Raw genomic sequence first — 19,578 nt, 5'->3', positions numbered from 1 at the left:
TTGGATAAAAACTCTGGAGGATCTGTTTCATTTTTTCCTTTGTGTAAAATGGGAATGCTAACATTTCCTTACGGACTTCCTTGGGTTGCTGGGGGGTTTAATGCCAGGAAAGCGCTTTGAACATGAGAACTGCTGTGACAGAATTACCGAGAGCTTTGCTTCTGGAATTTAATTGCTCAGTTAAGGGCGGGGGGGGTGGGAAGAAGTAGTTCAAAACCAGCTGGCAGTGAAATTCTGTTGAAGTTTGTATGTCATACATGGGAAATAACATTCGTATTGAATCTGGTTATTCAGGATTGTATTTTAAATTTTGGATGACTTTTCATTACTCTGATATATTTTAAATTAATGATTTTCCTGTAAAATTCTAAATATGGGTGGGAGTTTTTTGTCCTTGTTTTATAATAGCCTTTTAGCAAAACTTGATGTTTGCTTATTGTAGATCATTGCAACTACTATGCACAAGCATAATCACTTCTGACAGTGAAAGTAAAATTAGTATATTTTAATAATTTGTACACTTTCCGTTTTTGGCATTTATTTGCTCCAAAATGAGGGGTGAGGTTCAAGGTCTTTCTGTGCTCTCAATAAAACCCGGTTGCCTAGCATTTTTAACACTTGGCAGCACCATTTCTAATCTGCCTTTTGCTGGCAGCCAGGCTGTGCAGCTCCTCGGTGGGAAGTACCATGGAGCTGAGCAGAAGCTCCCAGCTCAGGCAGGCTTCCTTCTGTGAGTACCAGTTTAAACCCTGCTCTGGAAATTGTAAATACATAATGTGATGCCCATGGCGATTTTTTCCTTTTTGCCCTTCAGTGTTGGTTGGTAAGAGGAATGGACTGGTACGTTTCCTAATTGTGCTAATGTTTATAAAGTGGAGCGTTTCAAGCCTGTTGCTGAATCCTTAGTTTAGATGACTGCCTCATCTGACAGCAAATGCAGAAAGAAAGAAAGAAAGGTCCAGCTGCATTTGCTGCATTTTTTTCTTATTTTTTTCCAGAAATCTCAGAAGAGTAAATTACTAGTGTGTTTTACACAGTGTAAGCTGTGAATAAGCTTTTAGGGGATGTGATGTTTAGAAGCTTTCTGTGCATGTCTTTATGCTAAAATAGAGATTGATCTGCAGTGTTTTCTTAGTTTTAAAGTGTTGCTTGTAAGAATAGCTATGAGCAGTGTTACCCAACGGCTTAGATTTACTGAAAGTGAACGGCTTTCTAGTGAGTTTTCCAGTTTGTTCAGGTTGAAGGGATCAGTGCTTCCCAGGCTTGGCTGCTTGGGACATCCCCAGCGGCTGAGGTACCTGCTGGGAGCAGGGCTGGAGTCAGGGAGGACCCCCAGCTTCACAGCACTGAGAGGCTGCTCCGTTACTGCAGGTGAGGCAGTACCACTACCTGGGAGCCCCTAAATAGGTATTAAAAGGAATTGTAGCAAGCTTTTTATCAGTCCACCGAGTATTTCAGATTATGAAGGCACAAAGCAGTGCACTTAGTGACTTCAGCAAGGATAATAGTAGCGTTAATTAGGCATTCTGCAGAACTAATGACTGAAGCTTTGCAACATCTCGATGATCTAAGCAGGTCACCTTGAACACGAAGAAACTGAAGTGCATGTAAACTGTAGCCAAGATTTTGAGAAATGTGTCCTAATTTTCAGCTAGACCACACCTGACAAATGTTCCTTGACCTTATTTACTACTGAAGTAGTGAGAAACTTTCCATTTACCTCAGTGGGCAGAAGGTCAAGTCTCTTTGGCCTCTTTTCCTGGAGGCCTTGTACTCTGCAGGAGGGAGGTGGGTGCCAGAACCTCTGAAATGAGGGCTTTGAGCTTTCAAATTACGAATAAAAGGCGGGGGGGGTGGTCACTTTATGAAAAACTGAATCTCAGTGACTTGTGTTCAGTATGAAGTGTTTTTTAGTACAGAACCCAGATAATCTATTTTACATATTTGTCCTGTACACAAAAAAATTTTTTTCACATTGGTTGTGCTCCAGTAGTTGGGTATCATTTCCTGATTTTCTAATTTGAGAAATACAGCTAGAAATTAGCATGTGATTAAAAAGCCATTGAAAACATTTTCTAAGCTCTTAAAATAAATACATACAAAAATATCGGAGAAAAAACCAACTCTGTTAAAGCTCAAGGCTAGAAACAGTAAATCACAGTGGTCATAGGTGCTCATAGAGGGGGTGCAAATTTTGGATTTGGTTTTTAGATTCTGTTTCAAGTAAATTCTCTCTTTGAGTGAGCACTGAATCTACACTCAAATGTTCTGAATGGGTAGGTGTGTTCCTTGGTCCTTGAGGATATAGGGATGCATGGACCTGTGAAACCCAGCGGTATCGTGATGGGATCATGACCAGCCAGGGCTGATGCAGGCCACTGAGGTGTGTATGTGTAGCAGGTTGGAGATTAAAGATGGAAAAAAGGGAAAGATTTGCTCAGTGCTTGCCAGGATTTGAGGTCAGGAAATTTGCTGCCTTTTTTTTTTTCTTTTTTTTTTTAACTATTATTTACTACCATCCCCAGCTGAAGTGTTCTTGTTTCAAGCAGCCTTTCAAGAACTGTTCAGCATTCGACCCTGTGGTTTTGGATTTCACATCAGGAAGAGATTGTTATACTCAGGAAGAAAGGTGATATTTAGCCTGATAAGCTCTGTGGTTTTGCTTGACAGGATTAAATTGGGCTGTTTGGCTTGTGCCCTCAATGCATTTGTCCTTGCTACCAATGAAGCCAGGCAAGGCGTCAGTTAGGAAAGCAGCTACATGAAGCATAATGGACACACATCTCTGGATTTCATTCTGTTATTGGTTGATCACCTTGTTTCACTGATTCCTGAAGCACTTATGCTATTAGCATCTGTTCAAAGTTTGCTTTGGCCAGAATCAGCTTCCTGTTGTGTTTTGCATTGCCCATACATCTAACATGGAGCAGTTACCGTTTTGCAGCACAAACTCCATCAGGTTTTAAAGCCATAATAAACGAGAAAAAAAGCAAAGCGAAGGATTTGCCAGGGTGACACATAATCCCGGGGGCAAAGGGGCAGATAGAGTCTTCATTTCAAACTACTTTCTTATCTTCTGCTGTGGCATTTGCTTGTGCTCTTTCATGCTTTCTCAAGCTCTCGTGTGTGCGTATGCTCTCTCACGTATGCTCTTTTGCACCCTTTCTCATGCTCTTTTTAACGTTTGCATCCTCTCTCTCTCCCCATCTCGTGCATCCTTGCACTCTCTTTTTCTCTCATCTGTCCTTCTCATATGGCCACCCAGCTGTGTACTGGCTTGTATCCTGTGTTGTTTTGGTGACTTGGAGAGGTGATCAGGTGGTTTGTGTGTAGGTCAACAAAATGTCTTGTCTACCAGTAGAGTGAAGTTGGCTCTCTGGTGTGTTGGCTTTTAGCGTTAAGTTTCTGATCCAGCCAAGGTGGACAGTGTGATGTGTGAGATTTTGCATTGTGTTTACTTGGATTTTGAGGGGTGGTTTCTGGTGTCATGCAATCCCTGGATCCAAAATGGTGAATAACACTGCTGTGAACCAGAATGAATGTATGTTACAGAGCCTGCTGCTTCAAGTAAGAAATTTTTCTGTTGTCAAGGATCTCTCTGGCAGCTATTTCAGAAAAGAAGGATTCATCTGACCTCATACCTTTGAGGTTTTGCATGCCTTGTTTTCTAGCTGCTTGAGGAAACCTTTGAAACTTCAGCTTAAAAAAAATGTAGCAGGCTTTTTCTTTCCATCCATTTTTTTCTTTCCTTTTTTTTTTTTTTTGTCCAAGTCTAAACTAAATTCTGACAACACAGCTCACTGTAACGGCCTTCCCTTCACACAAGACACTGTAATACTGCTCCTCTTTTATCTACCATTTGTCCTTTTGTTTTATGGCTCTCTTTGTTGCAAGCTTCTTTGTTGTTTCTTCCAGATTATGCTCCTAGGGGACTTTTGTATCAGTATGACTGAACATTGCTTGCAGCAATGCCAGATTGTGCTGTGATCTTATTGGATTTCACAAACCAAGGTTAGGCCAGGTTAGAACTTGGTTGAAATAACGTAGATGACAAGATTGCCTGCTAGCCACTGGGAACACGCACAACAAAAACCTGACCTAGTTGCTGATTCAATCAGCTCCAGCTGACAGTGTTGCTACGCCGATTGTGGTGGATGTGATATAAGGGAGAAGTTCTGACCCGTTCTGACTGGTAGGATTTCACAGCTTTTTTTTTTTTTTTTGAGAAAAGTACTGATGTTAATTCCAGTGTTCTGGCCCATTCCAAATCCTTTAATTCTCTATCAGGATTACACTGCAATTCAACAGAATATTATATTCTCTGATCTTCTTTTCCCTGTATTGTTGCATGATGTTGTTTGCCCTCAAAACTTGCTACTGCTGTCCAAAAAGCTCCGTTTCTGTGCTGCGTGAAATAGTTTTGAAATTTTCTTTGCTTTCCTGATCATCTGAGGAAATACATATATACTTTATATATAAAGTATACCAGGACCTTCAAATGAAAGGCCTCAGAAAGGTAGAAATTATTAGTAGAAGTAACACAGAAAATTATAGTTGAGCTCTTCTTAGAGTTGCTTGAGATTTCTGACCAAAAGACTGTGTGAAGATGAGTAAGTATGTTCAGACTTTGCTTCACTGAGTGCATACTAGGTGGAAAATGGCATGCAATTATGCTAGAGTGCCCCAAAATGATGCAAAGATTTATTGTATAGAAAAGGCTTTTCTAGTTTTGTAAAGGTATTTGGACCTGTTTGTGTTATATAGGCATAACCTATTAAAAACCCTTAAAATAAATCTGTAAGAGGCTAGAAAGTGAACATCAAAAAGTATGTGGTGGTGTGAAATAAAGGCCAGAATTAATTTGGGCTACGTGTACCAACCTTAGTTTCATCCCACCTCACAGTGAGCCTGAGGGAGGGCTGCTGGAGGGTTCGTTTGCCTGCATGTGTGCTGGAACAACACTCATGAAGTTGAGGGAAGAGCAGTACAATCAGCTTAGAGAGATCTTGATGTGCACAGATGTACGTTGATAGACTTAGGTCTGTTAGAAAAGCTGAATATATCTAGCTAAGCAGCAGCTGTTGGGTACAACATAGCCATTCAGCACTTTTAAAGAGTGTAAATTGTGAAGCTGCAGAGGAATTAGTTAATGAGGTACAAAAGGGCAGAGGTGACTAGGAATCAGGGAATGAAATACTTCAGACTGGATCAGGAAAAACTTCCTGTCAGTTTAAGCTTTAGACTAATGTGATGTCTTTCTGTGAATATGTAAAATTAGTCTGGGAATTGAAGTCTGTAGTGCATCATACCTGCTGGAACAACTTGCTGTGGCAGGATGTGGAACAGATGACCAGGTGTATACCCCCCGTGGAATATTTTCATCTTTTGAAAGTTTTCAGCTTGCTTTTCTCAGTCAGCGTCTGTATTTTGAGTGTCCAAGTTGTGCTTTTTAACTGAGTGAAAATGTGGCACATCGTGGCTTTTAAATCCAAGTTTATATACATTTCTGCATAGACAAAATGGGGAATTTAAAAATGGAGTAGGAAGATTAATATTGGATAAAAGCTGGGATTTGCAATCTGATTGGAAGCATTTGCCCATTGGCACTGAGGTTACCCATAATCGTTCTTAACAGGTAAATTATCTCCGTCTCCGATAATCCTAATCGTTAGTGCAAAGCTTGGCACTGCTAGCAGAGATACGGAAGGTGTAGGGCAGGAGAAGGCTGGAAGGAGTCTTTCATCTCTGCCATCCCGTGCCAAGGGCTTACTGTACATGCAAATTCATCAGCTCTTCCATTGTGGAGCATTTATATATCCTGGAGAGGGTGAAATCTGGTAGTTAATTGCTCTGTATGCTCAGGGGGCTGTTCTCCAATGGAAGAATCTGCAGGATGGGACCATAGTGGCTGATGTTGCTGCAGCATTAATAAATATGTAGGGGAATGTTCTGCAGAAGGGTATGAAGAGCTTCGTTGATTGATTCTGTTCTTACCTCCTCTGTCTTAGGAAGAGCCAGCCTGGCTAATCTTTTTTATGAAAACAGCATGACTAACATTCGCCTGCTGAACAGATAGGTTGGATAAGATTTTTTTTTTTTTTTTGGCTGTTGTTTTCAGCTGTTATTTACGGGATCAATAAAAGTGATTTTCCAATTCAAGGATAATTTTTTACCAACAAACTGCATAGCCTCTAAGGTCAGAATATTGGATCTGCTCTTTTTCAGAACAAGTTAATTTAAAAATGATAGGTAGTTTTCAGGTCAGAATTAGTTTTTCTAATAGAAAGGAGGGATGCATCTGGAAGAAACACCTTGTGGGGGAGAGAATTTTGCCTCAGAACATCATCATTACACACTGCCCACAGATATTTAATGTTTTAGCTGCTTTTCTTTAAACAATAATCACTTAACTGCACACAATATTTTAATGACAAATGCAATATAATAACAAAATGCAGAGCTGTTTTATTGTAAACCTGGTTCAGTTACTATTGAAGTCTGTGCAGATACTCCTGTGGACTTTACTGGGCATTGGCTGATGCCCTCTGTAAAGTGCAATATAATATTTTGTGACCATTGTGACCACAGAGAAGAGTATTTGATGCCATTGTGGTAGTATTCCAGGCCAATAGCGAGCATATTCACACATGTAAGTTCAAATGTCATTCTTTCCTTTTGCACAGTTATTGTATCTGATTCTTTTGTGACCTGTTGAGAAAATCACGTATACATTACACATGCGCATGCACACACACACAAATACACACATATTTTAATAGATACTACATTCCTCCCCTCTGCATTTACCCTTCTCCCCCATTGCACGCTTAAGATAAGAGTCTCCGTTCTAAAAGGACTGTCAGTATGAGACTTCTGCAGTTCTGCCTGTGTGGTTGGGGTACGATACAGCTTTAAATGAGTGAAATCATGCAGGTATCATTTTATAAGCAGGAGCCCACACATACTACCAGTATGAATTTTGCAGAATAAGAACAAAATAGCCAAGAAATGTTCTTCCACTGGAAGCACTACAAATGAACTTTACATGGCAGAAAAGTTTATTAGATTTTTTAATTAAAAAAAAAAAGTAATTTTTTGGATCAAAGTCAACCCATCCCAAGCCCCAGAGCATCAACAGCCATAAGCAAAGTCTCTCTACTCTTCCTGTACTCTAGTAAGACTAGGGCTTTGGGGGTTATTACCTGTAAAATACACAGTCTGTGGAAGTCCACATAAAAATCAAAAGCCATTAACTTTGAGAAGCTTTGGGCTCAGATCCAAAATATTGTAAGTCATCATGTTCCATTTTTCTCAAAGTCTACACATTCATACATTTTATTCAGCAAGAAAGAAAACAACATACATGCTTTATGATTCCCCGTTCCTCCTTTATATATGTAGTGCGTTGAGGAAAAAGAGAGGAAGGCTTGGTTGGTTGGTTTTCTTGGTTTTTTTAGACAGAACAATTTGATGGTGAAGATTTCCTAAAAAAATTAAAAGATTTTTTTTTTTTTACCATGATTAGGGTAAACTTTTCCTTTTTTAGATGGTGAATGGTTTGTAACGTTCCAGTAAGAATCTGGCTTTTGGATGGCTGTATTACTGATGAGAGCTACTGGTAATAGAAGCTTTATAACACTCAACTGCTAGTTTATTAAAAGAATAATAGGAACAGATGTTTTCAGTTCATAAAATGTATCAAGTAAGTGGTACACCCACTTGTTATTTCAATTCCTTTGAATTTTAGTGAACTCATTTGGGGCTAGGTTTTCAAAAGAGCTTAGCCCGCTGTCGCCTCATTGTTCTCAGTATAAACTGATGGATGATGAACGTGTTTGAAAACCACAGCTTTTTATGCCTAAAGGGGAGCTGCTAACTACTGACGCTTCTAAAAATCTGGCCCATGTTTCTGATGAGTGAATGCTGTTCATTATAGAGGATTCATACATGCAATCTCTGAGTAATACCCTGCATTTGTCTGTGATTGTATATATGATGGCTTCTTAATTTACTATTGCACTAGGCATTTTAATTTAAATTATGCTAATAGTGTAGGATTAACTGTGGATTATGATTCTAGCATTTACTGTCACACAAACAGAAGAACCAGTTCTTTTGCTCCTACAGTCTCTTTCTCCCTTCTCACCCTGATGTATAGTAATTTGTACTCAAGACCGGCCTCAGGTTTTGATGAGGTTTCTTGTTTAAGCTGGTGCAATTGCTTAGGGGAAGGGAGTTGTTGAAAATCAGAAAAAGAAGAGACTGGAATCTTTTTATCTTCTGATGATACATTTTTATGGTGCTGAAATAATTTACCGAAAATGATGATTTGAATGGGCTCTTGCCGGCATTGCACAGTGAGCAGTTCTGGTTTTGCCTTCATTCCTCTGTGGTAGGGCCAGCTACACGTACTTCACTTTTGCACTCCTGGCTCAAACACATATTTGAGAAAACTAGTGCTAGGGGGTTATATTAAAACCCTCTGAAAGGGTGAAGAATAAGTAATACATGCAACAGGACTGAGATGTTATGTTGGTCCTTGCTAGAGGAAATAGCAGGAGGCCAATGCTGTTGCTATCTCCAGTACTGAAAAAGGCTTTGTAGCAGCCTGAGATTGCCCTTCTTGAAGCATAACGTCTCCAGAGATCTCCTCCACTCCCAAACTGCAGATGTGCTGGAAACACAAATTTGCCTTGTTATGTTTGCACTTGTTTTATTGTGTAGCAACCTCAGATTGTAATGGCATGCAGCCTGTTTGCGTTAGTGACTTGCTGTTGAATTCATTTGTATTCCTTCAAATCCCTCATTTGTTGCATTTTTTGTGGAGTGCTTGATATTTCCAATGGCTTTGTGTTGTAGTAGCAGTCTAAAATCTGCTGTTTTTCTCTTTTTCCCTCCAGCTGATATTATTTCTACAGTTGAGTTCAACCACACTGGAGAACTGCTGGCTACTGGTGACAAGGGGGGTCGGGTTGTTATATTCCAAAGGGAACCTGAGGTATGTGAGTTACCAATGTAGTCCTCAATAGCTTGCTGAAAACTAGCTTTATTTTTAATACTTTAATTGGATCTAACAAACAAACTTGTCTATAGTCTCAAGATTCAGTAAAACAGAATGTCACCTCTTTGGAGAGGAAGTGAAAGAGGGTAAAGGTCTTTTACTCTGAAGTTTGCTATCCCAAACAAAAATGCATCAAAGCGCCAAAATTCTAAGCTAAGAAAAAAGAAGGTTGTTTTTGTTTTACTTCTACATTGTTTTAATAGATTTTGCCTGTTTGATGGAACCATTCCATTTAAAACAATGCCTTTGCTGTGATACCTTTATGTTTCACTTTTAAATTCAGTCCATCAGCAGTATATTTTGTAGAAAGCTGTCCTGAATAATTGACATTCCTGCAAAAATTCTGCCTTTTATTAAATGTTGCTTCAACGTTTACAGGAAATTTCAGTCCTGTAGAAACAAATATGTCAATATCATGTTTTAAATGAGAAATTAAATTACACTTTCAATATTTTTATATTTATAAGGCTGCTTATACACCTTTCCTAAGAGATGGAGATGTATTGCCATCATAAACCACATGGTTTTGTTGTTCTTATTCTCCGTAGAGTAAAAATGAGCCTTACAATCAGGGGGAGTACAATGTTTACAGCACTTTCCAGAGCCATGAACCTGAATTTGATTATTTGAAGAGCTTGGAGATAGAAGAAAAAATAAACAAGATCAAGTGGTTACCACAGCAAAATGCAGCTCACTCACTTTTATCAACAAATGGTAAGATAGATGAGAGTATATAGGACATATCAGCATTTTGCTCTTGTGCATTTTAGTGCTGACTGTACATATTTGTTCATTTTAATCTACTGTTTTAGTAATTTCCTCTTTCAGAGTTTACCAAGATTGTCATACTGACTCTGATATCTGTTATTTATGTATTTTATTCACAGCGATAGGGTTTTTCCTATTGACTATCCGTAGACATTTAGAGAGCTATCCATTTTTGCTATTAACGTGCAGTGCTATCCTGAAATAAATTTTGTGACAAAGGCATCACCTTACTCAGCAGCTGTGTTTCACTGGGGATTTAGAATTTTGTCTGCTGCATTTGTCATAACTTTTATTCTTTGTAGATGTGTAAATGAATGTAGGTGAGAGAGATTAATTTCTTTTTCTTTTCATTCATTACTGTCAGAATGGTCTATTTAAGTTCTCAAGAGTTACACAAATCTTTGGAAATCAGTAGGAATAATAATAGGATATTGATACTGACTCATCTTTCTAACAAGCATAAGACCTATTGATGAAAAAGATGCAGTATTATTGCTAAGAGGGGATACGCAGATGTGACATAGGGGGAAGAAACTGAATGGAGCCTAACATGCACAGCTGTCATTTAGGAAACATTTGGACACCCACAACCTTTATTACTACTGGTGATGCATGAGAGAAAAACATCCTATTTTAAATCTTAGATCTCATTGTAATCAGAAAAGAATTCTTCTTGTAGAAGTTTGAGCATAACTGGGAATTGCTGATAGAAAAACAGTGTAATCTCAGCTTTGGGAATTGACGCTTTAGGGCAAAGTGATTAGTTAAAATTTACAGCAATAAATAATATTTACATTAATTCATAGTAGATAGCAAGTTATTTTATGTTTTATAGCCTGTTTTCCTTAAAGTTGTCTTTTGACTTTTTGGGGGCACTGTTGTAATATTCAAAATGAAACGTATCTGTTATAGCTAGGTGATTTGTGCTAATTTAATGATTAGTCAGCTAATTATGCAGTTTGGGAGTTTACTTCTGCACTTCTCCCTTGATCAAAATATCCCTTCAATTTCAGATAACTTTAACTAAGAACGGCTTCTTCCAAGTGCATGATACAAAAGCAGATCATTAAAAGTAAACTCCTCCCTTTTAATTTTAGTTTGTTTTTGGAAACACTGAAGAATACAGCCAAGTCCTCAGATATGCTGCTTTTGCAGTTGGCCTAATAGACCTTTATATCAGTTTTCTGGTTGATATTAATATGGGAGGGGAGCAAGGAAGAAATAATCAGTCTTAAGGTTCCTATGGGTTAATCTACTTGCAGCCAACACTGAGTGAGCCTAGGACCTGGCAAAATACTTTGGCCTCTGTTTTTACCCCTTCTTAATTCTGGAGCATCCCGGCAGACCTCTTTATGGTGAGGAGAACAGAAGTGGTGCCACTGGCATGGCTTTTGGATTTTGGCTTTGAATTACAGAACGTTTTTGTGTGCCAAGGAGGATTCCTATCTTCCTGGCACAGCAGGGTTGAAGTCTGAAGATCCACCTCTTGGCATACTCTTAAAGATAGTTTTAACTTTAGGATACAGAAGGCCCATGTTGAATTCCTCGCTGTCTCACAGATTACTTGTGAGAAGTCATTGACAATGTATATCAATTCTATGCCTATAAAAAGGGATAATAGTATTTTCCCTAACTTGTAGAGGATGAAGGCATTACCTGTCACACATGCTCAGACTGGGCAGGCTGTAGAAACATCTCGAGTACTGGTTTATATTTACTAATTTCTGAGCCTGATATTTTAATGCAATTTTTGATATTTTGCTCTCTGGTAGTTTAGGATCTAAAGCACAGTTTTGGTCAGAAAAATGAGAACTGTGAAACAGCATCCTTTCTTTCCGCAGGCACAGGTGGACAGTGCCCATTGAATTTGCTGGAAGGAGCATCCCTCTGTTAGGGAACATGAGGGGAGCATCCGTCTAAATCTCACCCTCAATATATGAGACTTGACAGGTCTGCACCTGCCCAAATCTGTTTCCATCCTTCTAAGGAGGACTTTAGTCCGAGGATGTTCCTGCACAGGTCACCTCTCTCAGAGGGGATCTTGGTTCCTTTCCAGTTCATGTGTTACCAACAAGTCATAAGCTAAGCTTTGATTGCAGCATCTTAATTAATGGAGGCAGGAGGAAGCCACCAAGGCTTTCGAATCCCACTGTGGATTTGCAGTGCTTGCAGTTAGCAAATTTCTGGTTTGCACTGTAAACTGAACTGATTTTGTAGTATAATAATAAATTATTAGGATTCATTGGTATCTTTTGTACCAGAATATACTGGGGCCACTTTCAATGTGAGCTACACTGGGTAGATCAGAATTTGGCCCATACAGATTCTTTCATCTGAGGATTTCAGACTGATTACCAGACATTAATTAATTTAAACTTCACAACACCCTTGAGACTGAATGAATACTGAACGTCACAGAGATATTTGTTTCTATATTTTGTGAAATATAAGCATGCTTAGAATTTCTAGGGAGTTTTAAATCCAGAGGCATATGAAGGAGAAGAAAACCAACACATGTGATACCCTTCATCGCTAATAAAATAGTTTTCACTCAGGAAAGGGATAGGTTTATCAACAGCAGTCAAGTCCAACAATGGAAAATTGTTTGTCTTTTTTCTTATAATTCATTTTACAACTTCTGTATTTATAAATTTTAGAATAGATAAGCAGGAATGCACTATTTACATTTAATAAAAATCCCAAGTGCATGACATGGCCTATATGTATTTTTAGTAATTAATTAATGTGGCCGATAAAAATTCAATACATTTCATTTGTAAATGGAGCTTTTTAGTTGCAGATTGAACTAACCTCTTATTCTGTAGATTGATCAATTGTAATATTTCTCTTGCTTGAAAATTAGCATATCAATATCGTTAGGAAATGCATAATAGTAAAACCACTTAGAGTAGAGGAGGGATTGATTTCAAAACAAAAAAAGGTCAAAGTTAAAGTTGCTATAGAAATGCAAAGTGATTCGTGTATTCATATATCCTGCCTTTAAAATGATTGTACTAACATTCGAAAGAAGTATTTGGATCAGCCACAGCGGGGAAAGAATTGTGCTCTGCTGTGTACTTGGGGAAAGCGGGGTAAAGGAAGAAAGTGGGACGAAATCAGAAATGATGCAGGAACCGAGGTTTATGAAAGCTGTGATGGCAGCTGAAGACCAGAAGCTTTGTAAAGGCTTTGGTTGCTCCATGAACAGATAACTGAAACAATCGTTAGAAGCTCGGGGACAGATTTTTTTGCGGGAGAAGAGCTGGCATTGATTTTTCAGCCCAGGGAGTGTTAGGGCTGGCAGGTTGGGTGCACGACTAGAGTGGGAGTGGATGATCAATGTTAAGGAAATCTGCAGCTTCAGCTACTACAAAACCAAGGACAAACTCCATCTGAAATGTTTAAAACTTCTATTTGTTGGCTTCAGAGGCTCTTTGCTAAACGAGAGGCGTCCTTATCCATCATATGCTTCACCCATCATGAAAAGAGAGAGTTTGGATTTAATTCCATTCCATGTAAGATTAATGTATTTTTCTCCCCACTTCTTTCTCTTACCCTTACAACACAGTTCTCTAGGTTTTTTTCTCAGTTATTTCTCAGCTGCTTTCCCTTAGGAGGGAGAAATGTCTCATTTTTCACACAGCCTTTTATTTGCTCGAGCTCCTGATGTTACACTAATGCACCACTGCCCATTCCCACAGTGGGCCAGGCAGGTATCATTGATCTGTCTGTCTACTCCATGCTCTTCTTGTGCTCTTTATAAGTAACCTAGCAAACTGGTTTTAATATCAAGATTATTTCCTTGCAAAGTCAAATTGTCAAACTGAGCTTCAGCAGTGAGCATTGAGTGGTTTTGGTCTGTTCCACCTGCAAACTGCCAAGCTGGATACAAGAGCAGCACGTGCTCTGCATGCTCCACATGGTCTGTCAGCTGCCAGGAACAGCTGACTCAGTTTGAAGGTATGGGATGAGTACTTTTTCTGTTGGCCACATTTTTCTGGATGTGCAAAATTAAGTGACCCAGACTGTTTCAGCACAGGACTTGTCTAAACCAAGGTGTAGAAACTTCTTTAAGGAATATATTGTGAAAGGTGAGTAACCACATTCAGAATTCCTGTGCTGACAGTTGTTTGTCTTTTCTTTTAAAGACAAAACAATCAAGTTATGGAAAATTACTGAAAGAGATAAGAGACCAGAGGGGTACAACTTAAAAGATGAAGAAGGAAAACTTAAAGATCTTTCTACCGTAACATCACTGCAGGTAAGCTGCTGTCTTCGTCCAAAATCCAGTTGTTTCTGTACAAAGAAGGTAGTCATGGGTGGTAAGTCAGTAAAAGATTGAAATATGTACCTAATGCTAAGCATATATATGATTACTCTCATTGAAGTTTTAGCTGACTGATAACGGTCTTGAATCTGTCATGCATTTTTCAAGTCACAAATGCTTTATGATACAGTGACCAACACAAATATGTTTAGAGAGTTTATGTCAGTTTTAATCTTCCTGATAAAATTCTGTCAGCGTGACTTGACGTGCTTTCATGCAGGATTCTTTAGCCTGGCGTGCTGCAAGCATTCTACTCGTAATTAATATTAAACAGTGTTCTTGCCTCATTCAGAGCAACTGAGTTAAAGACAGTACACCAAATTTCAGTCTCATCTTTATTTCAGTAGTATAAAAGAATTATCTCCTATCAGAAGAGTGGGATTTGCAGTAGTATGTGCTCAAGCGAACGTACATTGCTGAACAGATGCAGTCATGGAACTCATATAAGCTTGTATGATAACGTAATAGATTTTTGCTCTCAGACTTTAGTGACTGAATTCACTCCAGGTGTTTTGGCAAAGGAAGTGGCTAAAGGTTAGAACTGGAAGGCTATGTTGTATAAATGCTAGTATTTCTTTATTATTAAAAACAAACAACTGCTACCTCCAAAACAAGCCAATATTGTCTATTGTGAAAAAAGCTTCCAAAGTGTAAAGATTACTACATTAATGGAGTATTTATCTACTCCGTATGATTAGGCAAAGAAAACCATTCCAGATTGCTTATAGAGTGAGAATTCAATGGCTGAGCTGACCATTGTTTTGCTCCTTTAGTGGCAAACTAAACTCAAAGCTTTAACTTCTCTGTGTTCCTCTTTAAACTGTCTTGTGGATTGATGTGTGATAGATTGTTTCTGATGCATGTTCAACATCGAATAGTCCCAGTCATGGACCACAGCCTTACAATGCTTAATGCTCTACCAATAGGGAATAAATTGACAGTGTCTAGTTATTGAAGCATGACATTGAAGTGACGCACAGGGAAATAACAGGGGCGCGATGATGAGTGATAGTCTGCGGTCTTGGCTTTTCAGGAGTATGTGTGTATGTACGGCATGTCAATACACGTTGGCTTTGTTTTCCAAGGCTTCGTTTATTATGTTTTGCTGAGATTATAACCTTTTCACCACTTGACTTTTTTGAAAGAGAGACATCAAGTAGCAAAAGAAATAGTGTAAGTGATTTACAACTAACAGCAAACTCTAGTAAAAGCAAAATACTAGGACTTCACGGCTTGTCAGAGCCAGAGCCTCCTGCATATGTGGGACAGTTGCTCCTGCTGTGGGCCTGGCCTGTTCTGTGGCAGCTGCCAGTGCCTCCCTTCCCACAGCCCAGGCTTTCCATCGCTCTGCCTGGCTCTCCATGGTTCTCCCGCCTCTCCCTTCCTCCTTGGCAGGGATGGCCTTGCCCAGCAATTCACCCATGGGGAAATTCAGCTTGCATACACTGTCGAGAAGTTTTATAATGTCACAGTGTTTGAATGCTTGCTCTCCATTGAAACTCTCATCATCCTAGCAAAAAATTATTTAAAATCTTACTCCCTTTCTGGTTTGTGTTTTGTTTTTTTGGCAGGTGCCTGTATTGAAACCTATGGATTTGATGGTAGAAGTCACTCCCCGGAGAATCTTTGCTAATGGTCACACCTATCATGTCAACTCAATATCCGTCAACAGTGACTGTGAGACATACATGTCAGCGGATGATCTCAGGATTAACCTCTGGCATTTAGCAATCACAGATAGGAGCTTCAGTATCCTTTATTGTGGTTCCTTGCTCAGTGTTGATAGTATTAGTGGGGCTTAAGAGAGCTGTTTTAAAATATTTTTCTGCAGATTTTAAAATATACCTTTACTTATCAGGATCCCTGCAGTATTTGTAGCAGAAAATGCTTGGATATCAAGAGAGACGGCTAAGAGGTTGCAAAAATCAGGGAATTTTATGTGAAAAATAACAGTCTGGGAGTTGGTTAATGACAAGTAAACAGGACACTGATGCCAGCTGAGTGGTAACTATCCACCTGACTAGAATACTCTATGCTGTTATTCCTGAAGACATCTCTCACTGAGCTACTGCACCTTGTTTTGCTGAAAGGTCAGTCCTTACCCTGATCGTGCCCCCTGTTCTCCATCATCCTGCTTCCCAGAACCCTAATGCCTGAGATGTGCGTTTGGGGGTAAGGCTCAGCTGCTTTGTGTGAGTTGTCTGTGATTAATGCAGTCATTGGTGCATCAAGTGCTGGCATCGTCCCGTGTTGTGGGATCATTCCAGTCATCTGTGAGGTTGCCCCTTGCACTGCAACAGGGTGGCTTGGAGGAGGAGCAAAAGAAAATGTAGCCAAGAAAAGTGATTCTCTGTGTTTTGCAGAACATAAAGGGACCAGTAAGAGGAGAAATAGGTTATGGGGCCAGCTCAGAATGTTGTGTTCCTTTGGTGATTTCTTTTTAAGTATTTCAAAAGGAGTTAGAAGCATATTTTTCTGTGGATTTGTATGAGAGACTATTAGATGTCAAAGTGAAGTTGTCCTTCTGGGCGCAAATTCCCGAAAGAAAACACCAATGTGATGGGGTGTTCTCCCTGTCTCTGGTGATTGCTTATATTTCTTCCCTCATAGGCCAGATCATCTGTGGAGCTTAACCCATGCTTTGGTAATGTCACAGGAAACATTTTCATTGAATCAAACAACTCTTAATATCCTTAAAAAACTGCCTTTACAGGATCAAGTGACAGGTGCCTTTACCCTGGGGATTGTAGGGTATATCTCCTCAATTTGTTCCTGATCTTATATTCTTTTTTCTGTCTTTCACCTGTCTAGATTAAGCAAGCTAAATGGTGCCCTCTTTAATATGACTGTTTATAAAGGACCAATTTATATGTGGTTCTTCAAAGTCCAGCTATGTCTGCCTTCGATATCCAAGCAGCTGTACTTCCATTCTTTAGTAAGAGAGAACAGAGTGGGAAAATTGTTTGCCAGCATGCCTATATGGAGTAGCAGCATGGCTCCTGGCAGTGTCCTCCTCACTGTAGCTTCACCCTCCAGTCTTGTCTCTGTCCTGGACACTTTTATACGTGGCTACTGTGCGTTCTGCTCTACTGTGTATCCTCCTCTTTCTTCTAAAGTAGAGCGGTGAGTCAGACCAAGCACAGCAATATCTCTATGTCTGTGTATGATAACCAGATCACATTCCAGAGTACTTATGCAAGATAAGCCTTTGCTTTTGGCAATCCCTTTTATTGTGTTAAAAGCTGTTTTATAAACTACGGGCTGCCAAGAGAAATGTTTCTGACAAGTTTTAAAAAAACAAATAAATAGTTGTTAGAGTTCGTGAGGACAACATGAGTTTTTATTAAGTCATTTGCCACACTAAGAGCTTACTGACAGAAATATCAGCCCCAAATGAATTTTTAAACCCCAAATATGTGTAAATCCTTGAAAAGAAAAGGCTTAGTATGGGAGTATTGATACAATCAGAACAAAAGCATTGTGAATACAGTAGTGTAAAATAATTCTTAGCATTTATGCAGAGCTTTTTATCTTCACATCCTTTATATACGTTGATCAGTTTATCCTTGCAAAAGATTAAGAGGCTGGTAGATAGATGATTTTGTCTACTATTTTGTGGATGAGGAAATTGAGGCAAAAAATTTAAAGAAATTGCTTATGAAAAGCATAAATTTTATAGCCCTGGTTAACAATATTTCATTTGCCCTTTGTATCAAAACACTTATATGCAGGCTTCAGAAGCACTTGGCCTCCAATGATGTTTCAAATTCTAGCAATATACTAGGAAAGAGCTGAAAAACAGACTTAGTCTTATGATCATAACTACTACGATATGTCTTGATTAAACAGCATGGATAGCAAAATTATTTGAGATTGAATAACTGTTTAGGATGTTATTGCTTCTACTCCTGCATGTTCAACTGCTACATTTGGTGACAGCTGCGTGAACTCAAGCTTTAGCACACTCCTGCCGTTGAATATTTACTGATAAAAAGTGTTTTAGAGTTTCTGATTGAATCATTGATTTAGCTCTTAAAACATGATACAATTTATAGTAGCATGCTCAATTTCTGAGTATGTTCTCAGAATGATGATGAGGGGGAAATTAAGAGTGTGTTTCTGAGTTTTGGGATAGGAAACTTTTCCCATATCTGAGTGGCTTTGGGATACTTATGTGGATGACTTTGGGATAACTGGATTTCTGTCCTGGATTGGGATACAGATATTGCTGCTTCTTTTAGATACACATGAACAAACATCTGGGAGGACTGTGATGAGAGAGTTTAGGCAGTGATAGGAGAGAACACTAGGTAAAGGGATGATCAATGTTAGGGGCAAACCCTTCTTGCTAAGCTGGCCGTGGTGGCAGCAGATTGACCTTTGTTGCTGGATACCAGTATATATTCAAGAGAGCAGGACGAGTTAAATAGGCTGTGTCCGCTTCTGTCTCAGGCAATATAAGCTGTACCTGTCCTCAGTTGTCCAAACCAGATCATCAGGCAGATTACTTTTAGTTCTTTGATAAACAGAAAAGTTGAGATAGGTGTTCCAAAAGAAGGTGAGTTAGTTCAAGAATATTGCTTATATTGGGGAATTACCTGGGAGACCACAATAACTGGAAGATGGGGATGAGAAAGTTAAACTTGCATCAGTCTATCCAGAGGCATCTTTTTGTCCATATAGAGCCCTGTAAGTCCTTGTAAAATTGCAGGGGCGTGTTTTCCACTAGATTTCAACATCTGTCCCATCTGTCCTACAGAAAACACAGTTACATAAAACTCTGCTGGAAGTAGATGAGCTTCTGGTAAAAACATTGTGTGTGCCAGTTGCAATTAGGACTAGACATATTAAGATGAAAAAATTCTGCGAGGCAAACAGTTTAAATTATAAATGAATGTTGTTGGGCTTAGTGCGTTCTGCAGCACGCTTAGGAGGACAGGCAGGAGGAGGCTCAGCCAGTTTTAAAAATGCTTGCCTCACATCTCTTTACTAGATGCAAAATGGAGATGAAGCATCTTGCTGTTTTACATGCAAGGCTTGATTCCTTGAAATACATGTTTAAAACAATAAATGGAAAACATTTTTGTTTGAAGTGGCATTTGTTAATAAGGGATCTGGCAGTGATGTGTACTTGTCTTTCTACTTTCCCTCAGAGGCAGTGGTGCTACATATAATGAACTACAATCTGTTTATCCAGGAGGCTGGTTGTGACAATGACACAAACAAGAAATACTGTGGTAGAGTTTCTGGACATTCAGCTCATGTCTGAACATCTTTACACATTGCATGAGAAACGCTGGAGAAAGAATGGATTAGCAGCAGTATGCTAGGGTGTTTTTCAAGTAAAGTACTGTGTCTTGTAGAATTTTATTTGAGAACCATTGTGTTATAACCATTATTTTAGCAGTTTCACAAATCACTG

General features: G+C 39.1%; 1 protein-coding gene across 1 annotated transcript in view; it reads left to right on the top strand.

Annotated features, from left to right (window-relative positions):
- The window catches only part of PPP2R2C (protein phosphatase 2 regulatory subunit Bgamma), a gene marked incomplete at both ends in the record, with an annotated part of 198,319 nt that overhangs the window by 132,462 nt on the left and 46,279 nt on the right, over window positions 1–19,578 (top strand). Inside the window, 4 exon segments of the mRNA XM_082316372.1 lie at window positions 8,901–8,998; window positions 9,610–9,775; window positions 13,978–14,090; window positions 15,728–15,905. Coding sequence (XP_082172498.1) covers window positions 8,901–8,998; window positions 9,610–9,775; window positions 13,978–14,090; window positions 15,728–15,905 — 555 coding nt within the window.

Source organism: Platalea leucorodia (assembly GCF_965183815.1).
Source record: "Platalea leucorodia genome assembly, chromosome: 6".
Taxonomy (NCBI): Eukaryota; Metazoa; Chordata; class Aves; order Pelecaniformes; family Threskiornithidae; genus Platalea; species Platalea leucorodia.
Note: the sequence above shows the minus strand (reverse complement) of the source record. Positions and strands in the feature narration are given on the sequence as shown.